The sequence below is a fragment of the Anabrus simplex genome, chromosome 8 (assembly GCF_040414725.1).
Source record: "Anabrus simplex isolate iqAnaSimp1 chromosome 8, ASM4041472v1, whole genome shotgun sequence".
NCBI lineage: Eukaryota > Metazoa > Arthropoda > Insecta > Orthoptera > Tettigoniidae > Anabrus > Anabrus simplex.
This window is the reverse complement of record NC_090272.1, coordinates 56,619,804-56,642,929: the sequence shown is the minus strand read 5'-3', so window position 1 is coordinate 56,642,929 and position 23,126 is coordinate 56,619,804. Positions and strand designations below refer to the sequence as shown.

Sequence of the window (23,126 nt, the reverse complement as noted above, 5' to 3'; positions counted from 1 at the left end):
ACGGGTTTCCACTGAGGACAGGTTTTACTGTATGTGATACTCCTCAAGATACGGCAGAGTGCATCACTGATTACAAAGGATAGTTGTATTTTCTCACGTCTGGTTTAATTTCAGAAAGGCTTTCCCATGTAAATGTATAGCAAAAAGGTAATCACTGCTCTACTGGGGCTTGAAATATGTTTTCATGACAAACTCTACATGGTTAAGTTAGGTTAGGCGATGTTGCTTGAATAAGAAAACTGGAATGTTTGCCACAGAAGCCTCTGGAGTGATAATGTTACAATTTTTTAGAATGAAAATGAACATACACAGTCGCATAGTATTAGAAATAGAAAAATGAACTTAGTAAGCCATAGTATGGAAATCATCAGTTTTGAACAAAGTGATCACCACTTCATACCTATTTCAATATGTGTGTGGGCGTTTCCTCAGGCTTTAAAAAAAATCGGATATAATCACAATCCGCTACAGTGAGTAAATTTTTTGCCATTATGAACTATCACTATAATGGATTTCTACTGTATTTCACTTAGCAGTAAAATGATTAACAATAACAACAGTTATTATTTACACAGACACACTGACACTCACAAAACACATTTACAAAATTATTCAGAGAAAAATCTATCTCTTTATTGTGTTCATTTCAGATATCCTGATTAGCTACGTTGTAGTTGCTCCAGAGTTTGCTGGAGCTCTCCAAATTTCTTCTGAAGTGCCTTCTCTCGTTCTGTTTGCCTATTTACATCTTCTGTTAATGACTGCAAAAGAAAAGAAAATATTTACACAATATCATTGGATCTGCAATGCAAAGACAAGCAATCTATACTTTATCTTTTTACACTGTTGATAATAATTTATAGATACATTAATAGCAAGTAGTACGATAATTCCATACTTCACAACAAAGTAATACTCTATATTATCATGATTTATAAATGCCATTTTCACTACGGCAAGAAAGGTGCTGTCGCCATTGCTGTTCATAATGGTTATGGACAAAATTTTGAAGGACATAAAGGTAAAATAAGGGGACACGGAGCTGAAGGAAGCTGTTTGCAGGCAGTATTGTGGTGTGGAGAGCAAACAAAGGGGGAGTACAAGGGTAACTTGACATGAGTAAGATTACTGACGATTATGGGATGAAAAATCAGCGTGGAAAAGATTAAAACAAACTGGAAATTATGGAATGAAAATCAGCATCTAAAAGAGTAAGACAATGGTATTGACAAGAGGAAAAAAAAAAAAAGGAAGGGAAAGGGATTACAAAAATGTCCAACTCCTTGGCTGAATGGTTAGCATTGAAGCCTTCGGTTCAGAGGGTCCCGGATTCAATTCCCAGCCGGACCGGGGGTTTTAATCACGTCTGATTAATTTTTCTGGCTCGGGTTCTGGGTAATTGTGTTTGTCTCAACAATTTCCTCTTCATATTCAGACAACATACTACACTACCAACCACCAGAAAAACACGCAATAGTGATTACATCCCTCTATGTAGGGTTGGAGTCAGGAAGGGCATCCTGCCGTGAAGCAGGGCCAAATCCACATGTGCGACACAGTTCAAACCTGCGACCCCACAAGTGCGAAAAAATTGAAAGAAAAAGAAAAGGATTACAAAAATTAACAGGGACAAAATCTCAAAATTGTAGAGAGCTTTAAGTACTTGGAAGGCGAACTGATACAGGATGCATAGCTGGACATGGGCATCAGTAAAAGGATTCTACAAGGAAATGCATTAGAAACCTGGTGTGGGGGAAGGAAGTACTAATGAAGTGTAAAGAGGTAATGTATAAGATGTACTACTGTCCAATACTGACATATGCAGTGGAGACTTGGATACTGACAAAAATAAAATCCAGGCCAGTGAAATGAAATTTTTTAAAAATATGAAGAAAAGGCAAGAAAGGACAGAGCAAAAAAAATGAGGATGTCAGTAAGGAAATCAGAGTGGAAATTTTTTTTAACAAAATGGAAAGTGATAAGCTTACATGGTTTGGATTTGTTAAAGAGGATGGAAGAGGAAAGGATACCAAAGCAGATGATACAAACCCAGAGAGAAAGAAGGAGAGGGCAAAAGGGAGACCCAGACTAAGGTGGTTGAAAACGATTAAGAATAGTATAATAAGAAGAAACCTGGATTGGGACACAGTTTTTGAGGAACAATGATGGTTAGGGGAAGATGGAAAGGTGCCAATCAACATCCCAACCTGGCAAGAACCACATGAGGGAAATGGATATTTATGATTTAGAGGTAAGATTTCTGGAAATATTTGGAAGTTTGTAAAAAATATAATTATTATCAATATCTTCATTATTAATCCTCTTATGGTAAAATGCATGAAAAAAGATTGGAAATAATATTTTGCATGTTTATTACACAGTTCTTCGATATGGCTAATATTAATGAAGAAATTTGATATTTCCTGATTTGGTCTCCTTTAATACTGATACGGCACTGTATACTAATAAAATAATATATAAAGCCTAATGCACAAACTAGCTATCCCTGAACTTAAATACAGAGTTTTGAGAAATTCTGTTCAGCTGTTTTTCTATGTTGTTGTAATAGACAGGACAGAGAGAGAGAGAGAGAAAGAGAGAGAGAGAAAACCTACTTTCAACTTTTGTATACCTAACCCAAAAAGGAGAGTACTTTGAGGAAGACCATGCCATGTCTTAGATAAAATCCAAAATTCAAAAATGAAGCTCAGAGACTTTTTAAAACAGGACAATATAAATTAATTAGTTAATATAAGGTTGCAATATCTCACAACATTTGTATGCTGTGTATTTCCAGCAGACCGACTTCAGAAGATGTAAAATGAGAAGTACAGTCACACAACTCTGGCTCATACCTCTATTCTACGTGGAATAGCTGCCATTTCTTGCTGCTGAAGAAACTTGAAGGTTGACAATTCTAGATGAGACTGTTCCAGCTGTTCTGTCAAGTCATGCAGCTGCTTGATTAGAGCTTGAGCTCTTGACTGCAATTAAACAAAAAGCAGACTTCTTCATTAAATAAAGAAATCTCAAATCAACCCATTTACAGCAGACTTAAAATTCAGTGCTGCTTTAGAGGTAAATCTAAATTACTGTATTGTTCATTAGAATTAAAAAGTAAAGAAATAATTGTAATCAATACTGATCTTCAAATTTGATTTCAAAATGACCATATTAGCTCCTTCCTGGGTAGGGACAGTCACATCTTACTTTTCACTCGCGTAGACCAATTCTAAATACAATTCTAATTCCAATTCAGAAGCGCAGACTATTTATACAGATCCCCAAACTTTTCCCCTTATCTTTCTTTGAATTCTGATAAAAGTAATGTACGGAAGAAGATGCCTTTGGATAGGAAGGAGCTAGGAGTGGGGCGGAAGTGACCATGGCATTTATTAAGGTACAGCCCCAGCATTCGCCTGGTGTGAAAATGGGAAACCACCTTCAGAGCTGCTGACAGGGAGGCTTGAACCCACTATCTCTTGAGTGCAAGCTCACAGCTCCACACCTCTAACCACACGGTGCAACTCATTTGGTAATCATAATGATTGTTGTACTCATCAACATGCCTGACAAATCATACTATGCGATAATAAAAACAGGGAGACAACAAATGTACAAAATTAAACATTATTATGATGATAAAACGCATTACCTCCACACTTTTAGATATTTATAAATACAGCAAGCTTTCCTGTTAATTTTTTTTTCATGTGGAACTTCTGGCATTATTCAGGCACTTAGAGATAGCATGTCTAAAGTAAACAATGCAGTCACTCTATCTCAATTACAGCTATTTGGGTAAATCCTGATGTAATAAATGTAGAGAACAAGCATGAAATATATTTAAAAAGAAATGTTTGGCTTTCAACAACTGCAATATTATCCAAAGAATACTTCCAATCACTATGCATTACTTTCGGAAGTACAACTCCTATCATTTGCTCAGACTGTCCCAGGCGATCGACTGGTCAGTTGGCACACTTTCTACAGCACAGCTTTATTCTGAAGGGGTGGCTTCTGCTTCATATACACCAACTGGGAGAATAGAGAGACCATCTCTAGAAAGTGTCTGTGAATAGATTCTCACTGTTTGAAATTTAATAGGGAACGAAAAATGTTCAAACAGACCGGGTTCTTGAATGCTCTCGGTGGCAGTGAAGACGTCATTTGAAATGACAACAACGCCGGTAGCAGGAACGTTAGCAGCACAGACAACAATAAGGTGTTATTTGGTGTTATTACACATTACGCCCACACCAGGCTCAGCTGGGGGCTGCATATTCTATGAAAGTTCTGTAATACACATGATTTCATCAGCCCGAGAGTGAGCTCCATTAGACTGCCTATTACACGGTGAATGAATCGAGAATGTTTCTTTGTTTCACAACTGCTGATCCTTTAAATAAGAGCTTTCACATGGCTTGAATTTCGATAATGACTGGGCACAAAATAAATACACTGATTTTTCAATAAGTATTATGGCAGTTACTAAATAGATTATATATAAACATTTTTATTAACCTGATATCCTCCAGTGAGGATTTTAAGTTTCTTTTCCATTTTGGCAGCTCTCTTTGCTTCCCTTGTCATATGTCCTCTATTCTGCTCCAATCTCTTCTCAAGGGATTCCAAACGATCTTTCTTGCTGGCAAGGTTAGCTCTTGTATACCGATTTTGATTGGGCAGGAATAAAACCTAAAAAATATCAAGATAAGTACAAAATGGATAATGGGTAAAAATATGGTATGGTAATAAACTTTTCATGTATTGGTTCCTTAAGTAACAATGGACAAAAAGGGAATGTCAAGTCTTCAAGTAGGGCAGAGATAGTATTTTCAAACATTGCAAGACAATGTGTAAAACTGCAAGTGCTTTAGGAAGAAGAAAAAAAAAAAAATTAAAACAAAATCTATAACTGTAAAGTTCTTCAGTCTGTCAAAACAAATTTATGATAGAATATATCTGAAAAAGAAAACATTTAACAACAGAAACTAATTAATTAATGAACTGAAAATTACTACAGAGCAAATTGAAAATAGAGAAGAAAAGAAGATTCTAAACAAATATACAAAACTATCACTTAAAACATCAAAACATAATCAGTGTGTTATATCAGCAGAAGAACGGGCTGCAAGATTGTCTAGAGTGAAGAAATTTTGGGAAGAGAAGAAATTATCAAGCATTAAAAAATGAACTTATTTTTCGTTGTACTTATTTTTTGAAGATTTTATTGTATAAGGTTGATTTTGGTGCTCCAATTTGGGCATAAACAGTGTAAATAAATAAATTGATTAAAACAGCTTGTTATTTTCAATAGATTAGTGCACTAGCCTGTTGAGGGGATTCTTATAATCCTTAATTTCTTAGGATGATAAGAAGGAATAGCAAAAACACAAAATCTCAAGCAGCTTTCTCTTTAGGTTATAGAGATGACATCTTTCTAAAAAATTCAGTGAGTGAATTTCATCAGATCTAAAATTTGTATCCAGATATATAATGAGATTCTCGACATTTATATTACCAGTAATTGCATCACTGTGCCACGAAGCTACAATAAGTGATGTACTTATGGACGCCTGCAGCTATATTCTTGGTGATATCATTGCAGAGCATCCTGGCAGCTGAATTTTATGCTGTTTCGTGCAAAGCAACTCTGATGGTTTAACATCTAACTGTTAAAACAGCCTATTTTCTTATGTTGAAGATTCCTAAAGACCAAATTGGCTGGAAGAGTTAGCATGGAACTTAGAGGACAGTTTCCAGGTGAATGAGTGGCATTACATGATGGAATTTAACACACTGAGAATGAATTCAGAATGTTAGTTCAGTTCTAAATAAAAAGGCTGTAAAACTGACAGGACTAACAGATGAAAAGATTCAGGAAAATTGTGAAAGAAAAGTGTAAATTACAAGAAAATTTCTCATGAAATTTGTGCAGTAAGCTTATGTTCTGTATCCTTCCACACAGCAGACTACCTAAACAATGACAAGTAAGTCTCCAAAGAAACTGAAGAACATAGTTTTAGTCCACATTAATGTAATGTTGGTCCTTACAGCTAGTAAACTGTGGTGTATAAAACTGCTACAAATGCTTGTATGCTCGCTAATGGAAAATGCTTCAAATACTTGCTGTAATGTAAGTTTTATTAACACTATGTGCCAGCGGTAGAAATATTACTACCACGCAGTGTGTACCTGAGTGCCACTGTTAGTAATACTACTACACCTGAGTGCCACTGTTAGTAATACTACTAGCATGAAATTTGAAATTCAGCCACTCAAAAGCTATTCATGTTATCAAATTAGTTTTTAACGAGTTGTCAATTTCCTTAACTATTGGCAGGTGGTGTTATCGATTGATAGTGATTGGTGGGGCAACCAAGGGACAATGTTTCACAGCCATGTGCGCTCAGCTCGATCTGACCTAATTGCTGACATGTACTCCTCGCGCGCTCCAGTTAGATAAGCTCAAATTTATGCTCGTGTTCTAATGATATGACATCACAGATTTAGAATGAAAATTTAGTGAGTCAACAGCCTGTACTCATCTCTCAAGTAGCCGATTTATGCTATATATGGATCCCGGTCCTAGTACAGGTAAGGGAAGCCCTCGCTATTCTGACAATGTTGTTGCATCTGAATGACAATAATAAGCAGAAACAAAGGGGCCATCCAGGCTACGACCCTCTGTTTAAAATCTGACCAATACTAAACTGCCTGAAAACAAGTTTTCTGAATTGTTACTCACCTGATATATATATCGTATGGTTGTACAAGTACACAAAAGTTTATGAATAATCAAATGGAAATATCCAAATTTGACAACCATTCCAGAGCACATGGTGTCACTTGGTGTACATTCTTCAGACCACCGTCAAATGCACGAATTGGGCACTCCTGAACAATGTGTTGTATGGTTTGGTCCTCCACTCCACAGTCACAGGCAGCAGATGTATGAAAACCCCATTTTTGTAAGGTGTGACCACACTTCCCTCGACCTGTTCTAATGCAGTTCAGCTTTGACCAGGTTTGGTGTGGTAGTTGGAATTCCTCTAGCTTCTTTGTAGGGTCTTCAACCAGGTAAGCATTGTTGGGTGGATGTTCGTTCCAACGTTGTGCCACTTGGAGATCATGTCGAAAGAATTGATACCTTCGAAATCAACCCAGGGTGGCTTGCGTGATTTCAAATGTGTTGTTGCTTGCGTTATTTCAAACGTGTTGTTGGTGGATCTTGCAGGACATCATCCAACGGAGAGTTCTTATGAGAGGTGATCTTGAGCAAACTTACCTTAGCTGCTTTCCTCCTTAGATCTTGCGGAACGATATTAGCTAGGACTGGTAGCCACTGTGTGAGAGTAGATCTAACAGTACCAGTGATAACCCTCATGGTCTCATTGAGTTGCACATCAATCTTAGTGGTATAAACACTTTTTTCCCATACAGTGGCACAATATTCACCGGCAGAATTCACAAGAGCGAGTGCAGCAGAACGTAGAGTATTAGCGCCTGCACCCCAGCTGCTTCTGGCAATCTTGCGGAGTAGATTCACTCTTCAGCTAAGTTTCTTTGATATCTTGATGCACTGTTGTTTGAATGCCAAGGACCGATCCAGAGTGATTCCAAGATATATTGGATTATAGTTATGGGGTACTTCGATTCTGCCAAAAGTCACATGTAGTTTCCTTTGGCCTTCTTTAATATTTAGGTGGAATGCAGTAACCTCAGTCTTGTTTGGGTTGCGTTGAAGTCTCCATTTGTGGAAGTAATCACTCAGTTTTGCCAGATCACTGGTTAGAACATTCTCACAGTTCATGAAATCTTTAATCTGGATAATTAATGCTAGGTCGTCTGCATACTGGATTTTCATGGAATCTGTGAGAGGCGTATCACGGATATACAGGTTAAACAAAATGGGGGCCAGAACTGATCCCTGAGGTAGGCCATTGTTTAGAATCCTCCACTTGCTAGCTTGCCCATTCAGGAACCCCTTAAAGCACCTGTCAGAAAGCATGTTGTTCATTAAAAGTGCCAACTTTTGACATGGGATGATTTCAACAAATTTGGACATCAAGCCCTCCCTCCATACAGTGTCGTAAGCTGCAGTAAGATCCACGAAAACTGCAGCTGATTTGAGACCTCGTTAAAATCCAGCTTCTACTATAATTGTCAATGTTAAGACCTGGTCGCAGCAACTCCGATGTTTCCTAAAGCTACCTTGTTCGATCGGGATGAATCACTGACAATCGACAAAGCAATATGTCCATTCCGGGGACATATATTTTTTCGTGTGTTCATGAGAGGAAAGCCACAGAAGTATAGAATTAACATCTTTCAAGTGTGTGAAGTGGGGAGTGATTATGTGTGCAATATGGGAGTGTATTCTGGGGCCCATGTCACAGTGGAGGATTCTTCCTCCAACATTGTGGACAGACTATGTGAACCAGTAAAAAATCAGGGAGGGGCACAGAGTGTATATGGACAAATAGTTTTCAAGCCCCACCATTTATGATCAGACTACAGCAGTTGGCACCATGATGCCAAATCAGAAAGGAATGCCGAGGTCAGAGTTTGCAAAGAAACTGAAAAAGGGTGAAAAAAGGTCAATTCAGAGAGAACACCTTCTAGCAATAAAGTGGTAAGATTTTTTTTTTTTTTTTTGCTAGGGGCTTTACGTCGCACCGACACAGATAGGTCTTATGGCGACGATAAAGGTAAGATGTTTGAGATGTGTATATGCTGAGCAATGCACATGATGATGACATGATTGAAGTACCCACAGCAAGAGGGAGCCACAAGAAATCCAAACCATCAGCAGTAGTGAACTATAACAAATTCAAAATCGATGTTGATAAGTCCGACCAATTGCTGGCATATTATGCATTCACAAGGAAGTCGATCAAGTGGTGGAAAAACTGATTCTTCCATCTGTTTGATCTTGCTATAGTGAATTTCTATATACTGTACCATAAGGCTTGTTCACAAAATCTTCCCCTATCAAAATTTTGTGAAAGTTTGGCAGTTGATTTGGTGGGTAGTGTTGGGGTTGAAATTACTGGAGAATCATAAGCATCATCTGTGAGGTTAGTAGGTAGAGATCACTTTCCACACAGAATACCTGCAAGTGGGCTTGAAGAAGGAAGGACAAACGCAGTGTACGAGGAAGGTTTGCTATGACAAGTCCAAACACAACACTGGCCATGTTGTGAAGGAAATGACAAGCATATATTCCCGTAACGTGACGTAGGTCTTTTCATAGGAGAATGTTTTGAGTGTTACCATACCAAAGCTAGGTACTGGGAATAACGTGTAATTCTGTTGTTCAGGGCCTGAAAACTATCAAACTTTTCTGAGTGAATTAGAAATTCAAGCGCATGAACCAGGATAACAGAATGTACCAATATTGTAGCCTGAGTTTCTTTCCAATGCTGAAGGTAAAGCATTTTTGAATTTATTTCATATGATAAACCACTTTTTCCAGAATATGTATATTAAATTGTTTATTTATATTGCAAAAACTGACAGAACTGTGATTTTTTTCTGAGAGTTTAAATCATGCTGGCACAGGGCGGGGACGCTATCTTGACTCGCCCGGGCTCATAGTGTTAATCAATTCTTCCTCATTTGATTAACTCATCTGTTACAGTTGATGGTGTTTGCTACAGATGTTCACAATGTGTATCAGCTATAGTGTTCTAGTTTATCATAATACAATGCACAGTAAGGACAGAGATGATTTCATGATTCATCCAGCATATAATAGACCAACACCTTATATAACTTAATCTGTGTATGAAAAAGGATTTTAACAACAAATGAGACCAAGTTCACTGTTGTTTTTAATAACAAGTAAATAATCTAACTGGAGTGTTTTCAAGTGATTCTGACTGGCCATCCTCAGCACTGTCTTGTGGAACAGGATCTATTGATGTCTTATTTCCATTTGAACAGTATGGTTAGAAGGGTATTTTGTGACCTCCTGGCAGACCATCAAAGCACCAGCGTTCCCAATGAAGAAACATAAATCATACACACTAAACGAACACATCATATAAAACTGTCCTTTTAACTGTAATGATGACAACAGTCGATTCTAGAAGATCATTGATCAAATTCTGTAGAAAATTCTTGAACAATGAAACTGTTAGCCATCAACAAACAGTTGTGAAGTTGGTATCATCCTCTGTTCAATTTTAATATTACTAGGTAATGGATACAACCTATGGCACTATGGGACAAAGAGAAATTACTAATATTTTTAAAATCTCTGATTATATGATTTACTATGACAAAGTTGAAGAGGTTTATATCAGAAAATTACCTGAGCTAGGCACTCCTCCCAAACTTGAGTATAAGATTCTAGAGAAAGCTCACCATGCCCCATTCCTTGTTTCACAACTTCCATTTCCTGCTTCAGTAGTTCGTGAGCCTGAAAAAGAGAAAATTGTATTGGTTAAAAATGAGAAAAGCACTTTTATACCATTGAAACAAAAATATACTGTAGTTCAATTCACTATTGACAGAAGTGTTAACTGTCAAATGTACAAAATATACAATCTTTGAAAAAAACTACTTTAACGCAACAAGTTTTCTTAAAGCAATTTTGCACTGCAGGTATTACATATTCAAAATATGACTGCTCTTGGGCAAGGAGGCAGTAGTGTTTCTTTATAATGGTATAACTTGGTAGCGGACAGTGAGGCAAGCAGAGGGCACATCCAAATGACCGAGTATAGTTGTAACATAAGTCTTGCATTACTGACCGGACAAGATGAATTTGAGAGTGCTAAAAATGCAAATCAATAGAGCAAATCAAAATGTAATGTGTGTTGATTGTTCAGGGACTAGTGACTTTAAAGTGAAAGGAATCACTACGTCACCAAGGACTGATTGATTGGCTAACTGAGTAGTCAACAAGCCAAATGACAAGAGGCACCGGACGTAAACAAGCAGTAGTTTTGGGTATATCAAGTAAATGATATTACATAAGTCTTGGGATTAGTTTCAACCATTTAGTGGCCATCTTCAGCCAAATAAAATTGAACAGATCATGTGATAACTAAAACATATGTATAACAGACAAAGACTATGTTGCAGGAATAATTATAACATTAAATTACATAATATAACAACAAAATTTATGGTTATATCTTCTTGTCCATGATATGATGTCTTTAAGTTCACTTAGGACCTCAGGTAAAGAATTAAATCTGGAAATGATAGCCAGAATTAGGAATGAATAAATATACAGAAAAGAAATTTAAAAGGAGAAAACTTGTATATGAGACTCATCTCTAATGTCTGAAGGAGAACAAGCACTGAGTTGCAGGAGAAAGCAGGCAGGCCATGTAACAAAGGAGTGGGTAGGGAACAAGCAATGACTTGTTCTAGGAAGTAGGCAATGTAAACAAAGGAGTAGGTAGGAAGAGGAAGGGAGGGGAAAGGGAGGGGAGAGGGAGGGGTGAAGGAGGGAAGGGGTGTCTAAGGTGGGGCTGAAGGATGTGGAAAGAAAGACTGTTGCTGAGAGGGGAATTTAAAGAGATTATAAAGGAAATAATTCTTTTTATCTGAGACATGATTACTGAAGATAGGAATTCATTTAGATTGAAGTTAGGATTGAAAAACTGTTCCAGATGGATAAAACAATTGTCTGTAATATTGAGCAAGGGGCCTTTTTGTATAACTTTGAGAATTTTCATGTCTTGGTTGATATTAGCGAACTTATGGTTAGTATCACCCATGTGCTGTCCCATGACCAAAAATCTGTTATATTTCAGGGCGTTACCATGTTCTAAGCATCTTGTATGGAAGCTCCTACCTGTTTGACCAGCATAACATGCGTTACAATTATTACAATTGAGTCTATAAATACGTGACTTGGTGAACTTACTGCTTTGATTAATAGAAATGGTATTGTGTAAATTATCTGTTTCTGTTACAAGTTTTGAAGGCTATTTTGACGTCTTGCTTTTTAAATATGTTTGTGATTTGGTAGACTTGTTTATTATTAAATTAAAAGCTGATAAAAAATTGTTGGGAGTTTTTTCTTTTGTTAAGGTGGTTGAAGGTTGATGTTTATGTTTATCAATGATTTTTTCTATAGAGAAGCTGTTATAGCCATTAAATTTAGCTATACTACGAATGGTGTTTAATTCGTTTTTAAGTTATTTTTTAGACATCAGGATGCTAAAAGCGCGGTGTACCATACTACGGTATGCTGCACATTTATGGGTATGTGGGTGTATGGAATCTTGATAGATAGTGTTAGCGGTTTGTGTTGGTTTTCTAAAATCTTATAGCTCAGTGAACCAGGTTGTTTGATGACCGTTAGATCTAAATAATTTTGATATGTGGGTCAATGTGATTAAGGTTGGATAGAGTGGTGACTGCATCCGCTGCACTTTCGTTCACGGTCACAAATGTGTCATCCACATATCTTGTCCAAAAAATAATATTACTAAAGATGTTCATAATTTTGGTGTGTTCTAAATGATCCAGATAGATTTCAGCTAGGATGTTTGATGCTGGCGATCCCGTAGCTTACCCATTTTGCTGTTAAATGGTATTGAAATGAAATGGCGTATGGCTTTTAGTGCCAAGAGTGTCTGAGAACATGTTCAGCTTGCCAGGTGCAGGTCTTTTAATTTGACTCCCGTAGGCGACATGCGCATCATGATGAGGATGAAATGATGATGAAGACGACACATACATCCAGCCCCCGTGCAAGAGAAATTAACCAATAATGGTTAAAATTCCCGACCCTGCCAGGAATCGAACCCGGGACCCCTGTGACCAAAGGCCAGCACACTAACCATTTAGCATGGAGCTGGACAAATGGTATTTTCAGATGTGAAATAATTGTTATTCAAAACCATTTTCAGAATAGAGATGGAATCTTTAATTTCTAGTGGACTCAGACCACTGAATTTATTTAAATTGTTGTGAATAATGGGACAAATTTTTGAAATTGGGATTCTTGGGTAAATGTTAAAAATATCAAAGGAATGCTGAGATTAGTTGGGTTGAATAGTAACATGATTTAGTTTTTCAACCAATTCATTAGTGTTCTTAATGGAATTACCCAATAAAAATGGTAATTTCTTTTGAGGAAATGGATGAACTGTGAAATTTTATATAAAGGACTGGGTCTGTAATTAATGATGGGTCGAATAGGAACATCAGTTTTATGTATTTTGGGAAGTGCTTTAGCAGTTGGCAGGACTGGATTCATATTCATTTATTCTTTGTCTGTTAATACACACGATGCATGTTTTAGTGTTTGTTTAAACTGATGCTGAATTTTTAGTGTAGGGTCTTTTTTGATCATAGAAAATGAGATGTCTGTGAAGAATTGTTTAGTTTCTTCTATGTAATCTGACTTATTCATAATAACAGTGGAGTTACCTTTATCGGCTTTTGTTATGATGATAAGATCATTGTCAATGATTTCCTCCTTAAAATCTAATATTTGTTTTTGTGTTGGAAGTTTAGTTTGGCATATATTATTACTATTGGCATTGATTATTGGGATGGATGGTTTTCTGTGATGTATAGAGTTGAAGATATTATTTAGTTTCTTTTTATCCTGAAATCTCATTTTCTCTTGTTTATCTACCAGCATTTGGCTAATGGCTAACTCGGCTTCCACCGTAGTGGTGATGACGTCATTGAGAAGGTTGGAGGAGGGCCAGTTGTGTTTCGGACCCTTGCTCAATATGGATGTCTCAATATCATTTAATGTCATTTGATCATTTATCATTTGATAACAGGGAGGTGAAACTGAACAAGTCTGTCAGAGGGAGTGTGTGTTCTTTTGCCTGGAATGGTAGTGGATTTAGGGACTTTTAAGCATTTCAACTATTTAGAATCTGATGGTTGTTTTTGATAACATGGATTGTAGACTATAATTGACATAAGACTGAAAAATATTCCGATGAGCATAAGAAAGAAGGTTAGTTATCTCGAGATAAGTCACATATAATCTATTATTAAGAAAAGATTTCTTCTTATACAGGGTGAACTTTAATAAAACCGACAAACTGCAGGAACTTATTCTTGACTAGAAATGGAGGAAAAAATGTCCTATGAGCATGTGTCCAGAAATGCATCGTTGCGACAGTAGAGGGCACGGACGAGTGAAATTTTCTCTGACTGCTTGCAGTGTGTTTCTTCTGTTGCAGATAGTGTGACTAAAGCAGTGTACTGTCGGAAGCAGAACGGTCCGTTATTCATGTCGGGAACAAGCCGAGATGGTGTTTGTGTATGGCCAAACAAATGGAAACGGTCGAGAGGCAGCACGGCTATACCAAAACAAGTACCCTCATAGACACCAACCACATCACACAACATTTCAAGCCATTTTTGGGCCTTTGTGTGATCATGGGTCCTTTCAGACAGACGAACGTGCAGGGAGGCGGCGGACTGTGCATACACAAGATCTGGAGGAACAGGTTCTACGGGACATTGAGACGAACCCTAGTACAAGCTCCAAGCAAGTGGCTCGCTAACGTGGTGTAAGCCAGACTACGATTATGTGTATCCTGCATGACAACTGCTATTATCCCTATCACCTGCAAGGAGTGCAAGGATTATCACCAGCAGATTTCCCTCTACGGGAAGGATTTTGTCGATGGTTTTTGCACCAGGCCATCATTTCTGTCGTCAGTCCTCTTTACCGATGAAGCAAACTTTACCAGCAACGGCATCGTGAATCTGCATAATCGTCATCTGTGGGCTACAGAAAATCCCCGGGGAATGGTTGATGCGTCTCACCAGCATCAGTTCAACATCAATGTGTGGGCAGGGATTCTTGGCGACCACATACTTGGACCAGTTATTATTCCACAACACCTCAATGGAGGAATGTACCTGGACTTCCTGCAGAATACTCTGTCACGATTGCTTGAGAATGTGCCTTTGGCAACAAGACAGGTTATGTGGTTTCTGCATGATAGAACACCATCCCACTTCTGCATTACAGTTCGCCAACACCTCAACAACATCTTCCCCAGGCACTGGATAGGACGCAGAGGCCCTGTTGCATGGCCTCCTAGATCACTGGACTTAAACCACCTGGTTTTTTACCTCTGGGGACATCTGAAAAGCGTTGTGCATGCTGCACCAGTTCCTGATGTGCAGATCCTTCAACAGCATGTTCACGACACCTGTGACGCTATTCGGCGAGAGGCCGGAACGCGTGAAAGAGTGAGGCAATCCATGATACGATGTCTGAACGTGTGCATTGCAGCCCATGGAGGCCACTTTGAACATCTGCTGTGACGTGGATGTGATTCAGCTACGTACTGAGTTCCGGGACTGTTTGTTGTCGTTGCACACACACCGTCTATTTCCGGACACATGTTCGTAGGACACTTTTCCTCCATTTCCAGTCAGGAATCAGTCCCTGCAGTTTGTCGGGTTTTTTTTTAAAGTTCACCCTGTATAAGAACCTAATTTCATCTTGTAAACAAATTTTATTAGTTCTGGTTTGACTTTTCATAGTTTGAAAAGAGGATCTGTGTTTCTTAGTTTTAACTTTGAGAAATTTAGGTGTCAAATCATAGGTTATACACTGTTTCAGGAAATCAATATCTTTGCTTAATTTGGCTATTTTAACTCTTAAGCCTAAAAATAAAAAGGCTTTCTTCTTTGCCTGGTTGGCAGCATAATTATAAGCTATAAATTTCATTTTTGTTCCATACTGAAGCGTAATTATAAGAACAAATTGACAAGAGGGTCCACCTTTTCAATACAATATATCAAGTAAATGATATTACATAAGTCTTGGGACTAGTTTCAACCACTTAGTGGCCATCTTCAGCCAAATAAAATTAAACAGATCATGTGATAACTAAAACATATGTATAACAGACAAAGACAATGTTGCAAGAATAATTATAACATTAAATTACATATAATAACAATATTTATGGTTATGATCTTCTTGTCATGATAGCCACAATTAAGAATGAATAAACATACAGAAAATAAATTTACATGGTCTGCCTGCTTCCTCCAGCAAGTCAGTGCTTGTTCTCCATCAGATGTTAGAGGTGACTCTCATAAACAATTTTTCTCCTTTTAAATTTCTGAGCAAATAAAGAATATAAAATTTTGAATATATTTCTTTATTTAGCTATTTTTTTTACAAGTTACTTTACATCACACCAACACAGATACGTGTTATGGTAGATGAGGGGACCAGAAAGGGCTAGGAGTGGGAAGAAAGCGGCCGTGGCCTTAATTGAGGTACAGCCCCGGCATTTGCCTGGTATGAAAATGGGAACCACGGAAAACCATCTTCAGGAATGCCGACAGTGGGATTCGAACCCACTATCTCCCAAATACTGAATACTGGTCACACTTAAGCGAATGCAGCTGTCGAGCTTAGTCTAGCTCTTTTATAAGCACAAAAAGAATCATTAAATTTATGATGATGATGATGATGATGATGATGATGATGATGCTTGTTGTTTAAAGGGGCCTAACATCGAGGTCATCGGCCCCTAATGGTACGAAATGAAATGACAACAAAAAAATCAAAATCATCCACCGACCAAAGTAAAAAAAATCGTCATGAAGAAGGAATGGATGGACATGAACCAAAACAACAACAAAAAACGTGCAAACAAAAAAAAGAGTGGATCCAACTCAAAAAAGATCATGGATAATTTATTACTGACCAAGGGACCACTCATGAAGCACAATCCTGAATTGAGGATGCTTGATGTCTAAAGGGGTCCAAAATCCAGGTCTAAGGCCCCTCAGAATGGTACATGTCGCGAGTAAAATAGAACCATGGTATTTGTCATGGTGGGGTACTAATCAAAAGTAGCAAAGACTCATGGTGTTTCACACAAGATGGTACTACTCACAAATATTGTACTTCATACAGGTAACGCAAACCTTTGGTGTTTCTCACACAATGGCGCCACTCACAGCCAATGCAAACCGATGAAGTTCCTCACCTAGGTGTACTAACCACACATCCCGTGGTGTTCCTCACTTAGTGGGTACTAATCACAGGCAACGCAGACCCACGGTGTCGCTCATATAGTGGTACAACTCACTGGCAACGCCCAGACCCGCGGTGTTGCTCACATGGGTATGACTGACATACAGCGGAACCAACTCTCTGCTGCTACTAATCACAAACCCATTTCGTACCGAATATAGTGGTACAACTCGCAAGTACAGGCAACCCATGGTGTTCCCCGCGTGATGGTACAAATCAAAAGTAGTTTCATGGTTCTAATTCAATCATCCCTTGGTCCCCCCTTTTAGTCACCTCTCACAACAGGCAGGGGATACCGTGGGTGTATTTTTCGTCTGCGTCCCCCACCCACAGGGGGTAAAGAGAGAGAGAAAAGAAGAAGAAAGAAGGGATCAGTCACTTCGAAGGATGAAGTAACGGACGAAGGAAGGCAAGGGCCACGAAGGGTGTGAAATGAAAGACTCCCTAGGCCTCGAATGCTCTAATACCGTCGGGGTCGGAAAGGAACAAGAGTTGACCAAGGGAGGTCGGGCAGGATACACGAAAGTGAGGAGCCTGGCACAAATAAGTGGAAGCAATGCCAGGACTCAGCTAAGGGCCCCGTGGTCGCCAATCCACACTCCCAAGTTGAGAGCCCCTTGGGCCCCTGTTAGTCGCCTCTTACAACAGGCAGGGGATACCACGGTTGTATTCTACATGTGCGTCCCCCACCCGCATGGGGTAATCATTTATTTAATTTGATTTCCGGGTTGAACCGTGTTGTAGTTGTCTGCACATCACGTACAGTTTGCCGACGTTTCGAATACATTGCAGTATTCTTTGTGAAGGCGACTGAAATACCCCTACTTGATCCGAGGTAATCAGTCTCCCAGGCAGAAATTTACGCTACTAGAGTGGCCCTGACCTTGGCCTTTTATATCCTAGCCTGGCTGACGTAAGCCCTGGCTGTCTCGTGAGTATTCTGGAAGGTATGTGTCACAGCCAGGTGGTGGGGGCTTGCCCGCACTGTTATGTAATGGGGTTTCGGCCCGTGTGTTTATGTTGTGGTCTGCCTTAAACTCTGAATGATAGGCATTCAAGAATTACTGATTTTATATCCTTCTTCCAAATTTATGTTGTTCGGATGTTTCTTGATTTCGATAGCCTCGCGGATTTTCCTTTCCAAATTCCAAGGGATAGCTGCTAAGATCTTGATCTTGTCAAATGATATTCTGTGCCTTGTTTCGTAGGAATGCTTGGCTACCACTGAAATATCTGTGTTTTGGTTCTTGGTGTGACGGATATGTTCTTTTAGGTGGGTGGAGATCAGACGTTTTGTTTCACCAACATAACAGGCTCCGCAGCTACATTCAATGTGATATACTCCAGGGGCCGGTAATTCTATTGTGTCTTTTACTGCTGGTAGATAAAGGGCTAGCTTCCGGTGAGGTTTATAGATAGTTTTTATGTCGTATTTGTCCAGTATCTTGCCGATCCTGTCTGTAGTATTTTTAATGTATGGCAGAATCGCTGTTTTCAGGCGGGTCAGTTCTTCTTTCCCGTTGTTTTCTCCTACGGCGGCATTTTGTTTGTTCTCTTCTGATTTTTTAAGGACTCGTCGGATGTTATTGAGCAAGTAGCCATTTTCCCTGAGGGTTCTTATGAAGTGTTCTTTGTCTTCCTCGATGTGCTCTGCATCAGATATCGCTATGGCCCTGTTCACCAGTGATGTTAGGACAGCCTGCTTTTGTGATGGGTGATGATGAGACGAGGCATGTAGGTACCTGTCTGTGTGAGTGGGTTTCCTGTATACTGCATGACTCAGAGTCCCATTGGAGCTGCGATTTACTAGGACATCCAGGAACGGTAGTTTTCCGTCTACTTCTATTTCCATGGTGAACTGAATATTTACGTGTATACAGTTAAGATGGTCGAGAAATAGCTGTAGGTTAATGCTCCCATGAGGCCAGATTACGAATGTGTCATCCACAAAACGGAGAAAACATTTCGGTTTCAGGGTAGATATAATAATATAAGAGAATTTATTGAACTCCAACCTATTCAATACATTATAGGATGTTAACACTTTTAGGGTAGATGCAGCCAAGGCTTTCTGTTCGAAGTGTTCCATATACATGTTTGCTGTTATTGGAGAGAGTGGCGACCCCATCGCGGCCCCTTCTGTCTGTTTGTAGAACTCCGCGTTGAAATACAAATAAGTGGCGTTAAGGCATTCTTTAGCTAGCGTTGACAGGTCTTCTGGAAGTTTCTGGTCTAATAGCGGAAATACTTCTGTTAGCGGCACCTTGGTGAAAAGTGACTTGACGTCAAAACTTACTAATAAGTCCGTACTTTCAACTGATTGGTCCTTAAGGAGCTAGATGAAATGTCGGGAGTCCTTCACGTAGGTTTCAGTGTGGCCTGTATGTGGCTGAAGTAGTCCAGCTAGGTAACGGGCGATATCGTGCGTGGGAGATCCTATAGCGCTCACGATAGGTCGCAGAGGTATGCCTTCTTTATGGATTTTAGGAAGGCTATACAATTTATGAGGTATCGGGTCCTAGGATGTCAGCTTCTTCTGTTACTTCGGCTGGGATACTGGAATTTTTTACTAGTATGTGGAGTTTGTTCTTAATGCAGTTGGTAGGGTTTCTTATTTTTCTGCATGTAAAATCGGTGACTAATTGTTGTATTTTTCGAGTGTAGTCGGTGCGTGTCATTATCACCATAGCATTGCCTTTATCTGCGGGTAGGATAATTGTTTCTGTATCTTGACGTAGGGTTTTTAGGGCATGAATTTCTTTTTTAGTCAAACTGGATGGTGGCGGCTTTGCGGTTCTAAGTAGACATGATATATCCTGTCTGATCTCCTCTGCAGATTAGGTAGGAAGGAGTCGGATTGCAATTTCAACTTTGCTAATTATTTCTTCCACCCGTATACTATTCGGAGCTACTGCGTAGTTGAGTCCTTTTCTCAAGACAGAAGGTAGTAGGTTCACTAAGTGGCTTGTCTGTGAGGTTGACTATTACATTCTTCTGCAGTGGAACAGATGGTTTCGGTTTCTGTTTTTGTAGGAGGCGGTTCAATTTCTTGTTTTGCTTGGCAGTGGCTAGTTCCAGTGTACGCTGGGATTGTGTGTTGCTAATGCTGTCTAACATGGTCCAGTCATTGAGAGACAAAGTGCTGGCAAGTTGCAGGTAGAGGTGAAATAATTTATTGTTGAGGTGGTCCAGAGTCTGTCTGGTATCACTGATCCGTTCTCTGAGGAGTTTTATGCTGGTTTTGTGAAGAATACGGTTTGTCCGTCGGTTTTTGGTGTGATATTTCAGTCTCACACATGCTGGTATAATGCTGTTGTCCCTGGAGCATTTTAGAAAGGCGAGTCGAGCCAGGTAGTTACTCATTTTCTTTCGAAGGTTGTCGAACTGCCTAGTAGCTTTGAGAATATCCTCCCCGTAAAAGTTTTGTATCTTAGAAGTGAAGCTTCCACGGTGTGAAGAATTATTTCATTTGATTTCAAGGTTGAACCGTGTTGTAGTTGTCTGCACATCGCGTACAGTTTGCCGACATTTGGAATACATTGCAGTATTCTTTGTCAAGGCGACTGAAATACCCCTACTCGATCCGAGGTAATCAGTCTCCCAGGCAGAAATTTACACTACTAGAGTGGCCCTGACCTTGGCCTTTTATATCCTAGCCTTTCTGGTTGACGTAAGCCCTGGCTGTCTCGTGAGTATTCTGGAAGGTATGTGTCACAGCCAGGTAGCGGGTGCTTGCCCGCGCTGTTATGTAATGGGGTTTCGCCCCTTGTGTTTATGTTGTGGTCTGTATGTCTTAAACTATGAATGATAGGCATCCAAGAATTACTGATTTTATATCCTTCTTCCAAATTTATGTTGTTCGGATGTTTCTTGATTTCGATAGCCTCGCGGATTTTCCTTTCCAGATTCCAAGGGATAGCTGCTAAGATCTTGGTCTTGTCAAATGATATTCTGTGCCTTGTTTCGTAGGAATGCTTCGCTATCGCTGAAATATCTGTGTTTTGGTTCTTGGTGTGACGGATATGTTCTTTTATATATAATAATAAAGTTTTATTATGAATCCACCTGTTCATTACATTATAATGTTGTCACATTTAAAATAACTTCATTAGTTAAAAAGTTATATATGGGACATGTTTCGCTCCCTTATAGAGCATCATCAGCCAAATCTGAATCTCGAATAATTGTTATTTACGTAAATAATGACTTAAGAACTATTAGAACATTTTTGACAAACTTAAAACTTATTCTATTAGAATATCATAAAATATAAAATCTTTGTATACATGGCTTAATTACATGTGCTTAATAGGAAGATACATTAAAATTATGGAAGAGAGAGTACTAAAATATAAAATAAAATAAAAATATATATATATATAATGTCCAAAATCTTAGAAAGATGTGAAAATCAATCTTAGGAGCTAAATTTGAGGATTTTCTTGGCAATGAGATCTGGTGAAAAAGTTATTTATCCCTTGTGGATAAGAGTCTATAAAGATTCAAATTTATCGTCAATTTGAAGATTGAACTTGTAACAGGATAAATGTTGGTCTTCAAGAAAGCTTTCAATACAAACGTGAATTTACGTCCCTTTCAATCATCCTTATCAAATCCATTAATTCAATGAACGGTCATTGACATCTATAAGAACATATCTTTTCAACAGCATTCGCCGAGGTCATATGACAACAAGCATTTAAATTTCTTGAAGACCAACATTTATCCTGTTACAAGTTCAATCATCAAATTGACGATAAATTTGAATCTTTATAGACTCTTACCCACAAGGGATAAATAACTTTTTTACCAGATCTCATTGCCAAGAAAATCCTCAAATTTAGCTCCTAAGATTGATTTTCACGTCTTTCTAAGATTTTGGACATTATATATATATATATTTTTATTTTATTTTATATTTTAGTACTCTCTCTTCCATAATTTTAATGTATCTTCCTATTAAGCACATGTAATTAAGCCATGTATACAAAGATTTTATATTTTATGATATTCTAATAGAATAAGTTTTAAGTTTGTCAAAAATGTTCTTATAGTTCTTAAGTCATTATTTACGTAAATAACAATTATTCGAGATTCAGATTTGGCTGATGATGCTCTATAAGGGAGCGAAACGTGTCCCATATATAACTTTTTAACTAATGAAGTTATTTTAAATGTGACAACATTATAATGTATTGAACAGGTGGATTCATAATAAAACTTTATTATTGTATACCGGTATCAACAGATTTCAATACGGATTAAAACATGAAATTAGTCACTTGCAATATGTTCTTTTAGGCGGGTAGAGATCAGATGTTTTGTTTCACCAACATAACACGCTCCGCAGCTACATTCAATGTGATATACTCCAGGGGCCTGTAATTCTATTGTGTCTGTTACTGGCGGTAGATAACGGGCTAGCTTCCGGTGAGGTTTATAGATAGTTTCGTCATATTTGTACTGAACACCGCAATCCAATTTGACTAAAGAAGAAATTCATGCCCTAAAAACACTACGTCAAGATAAAGAAACAATTATCCTACCCGCAGATAAAGGCAACGCTATGGTGATAATGACACGCACCGACTACACTCGAAAAATACAACAATTACTCACCGATTCTACATACAAAAAAATAAGAAACCCTACCAACCGCATTAAGAACAAACTCCACATACTAGTAAAAAATTCCAGTATCCCAGCCGAAATACAGAAGAAGCTGACATCCTCGGACCCGATACCTCCTAAATTGTATGGCCTTCCTAAAATCCATAAAAAAGGCATATCTCTGCGACCTATCGTGAACGCTATAGGATCTCCCACGCACGATATCGCCCGTTACCTAGCTGAACTACTTCAGCCACATATAGGCCACACTGAAACCTACGTGAAGGACTCTCGACATTTCATCTAGCTCCTTAAGGACCAATCAATTGAAAGTACGGACTTATTAGTAAGTTTTGACGTCAAGTCACTTTTCACCAAGGTGCCGCTAACAGAAGTATTTCCGCTATTAAACCAGAAACTTCCAGAAGACCTGTCAACGCTAGCTAAAGAATGCCTTAACGCCACTTATTTGTATTTCAACGGGGAGTTCTACAAACAGACA

At 38.5% G+C, this 23,126-nt stretch overlaps 1 protein-coding gene across 1 annotated transcript in view; it reads right to left on the bottom strand.

Annotated features, from left to right (window-relative positions):
- Nucleotides 1-245: 245 nt before the first annotated feature.
- Cdc5 (cell division cycle protein 21) overlaps nt 246-23,126 on the bottom strand; it is a 94,376-nt gene continuing 71,495 nt past the window's right edge. Inside the window, exons 12-15 of the mRNA XM_067152244.2 lie at nt 10,322-10,429; nt 4,525-4,698; nt 2,856-2,984; nt 246-761 (exon numbers count right to left, since the gene is read on the bottom strand). Of these exons, the coding sequence (XP_067008345.1) occupies nt 660-761; nt 2,856-2,984; nt 4,525-4,698; nt 10,322-10,429 (513 nt within the window). The 3' untranslated portion in view covers nt 246-659. The remainder of the gene's footprint in view (nt 762-2,855; nt 2,985-4,524; nt 4,699-10,321; nt 10,430-23,126) is intronic.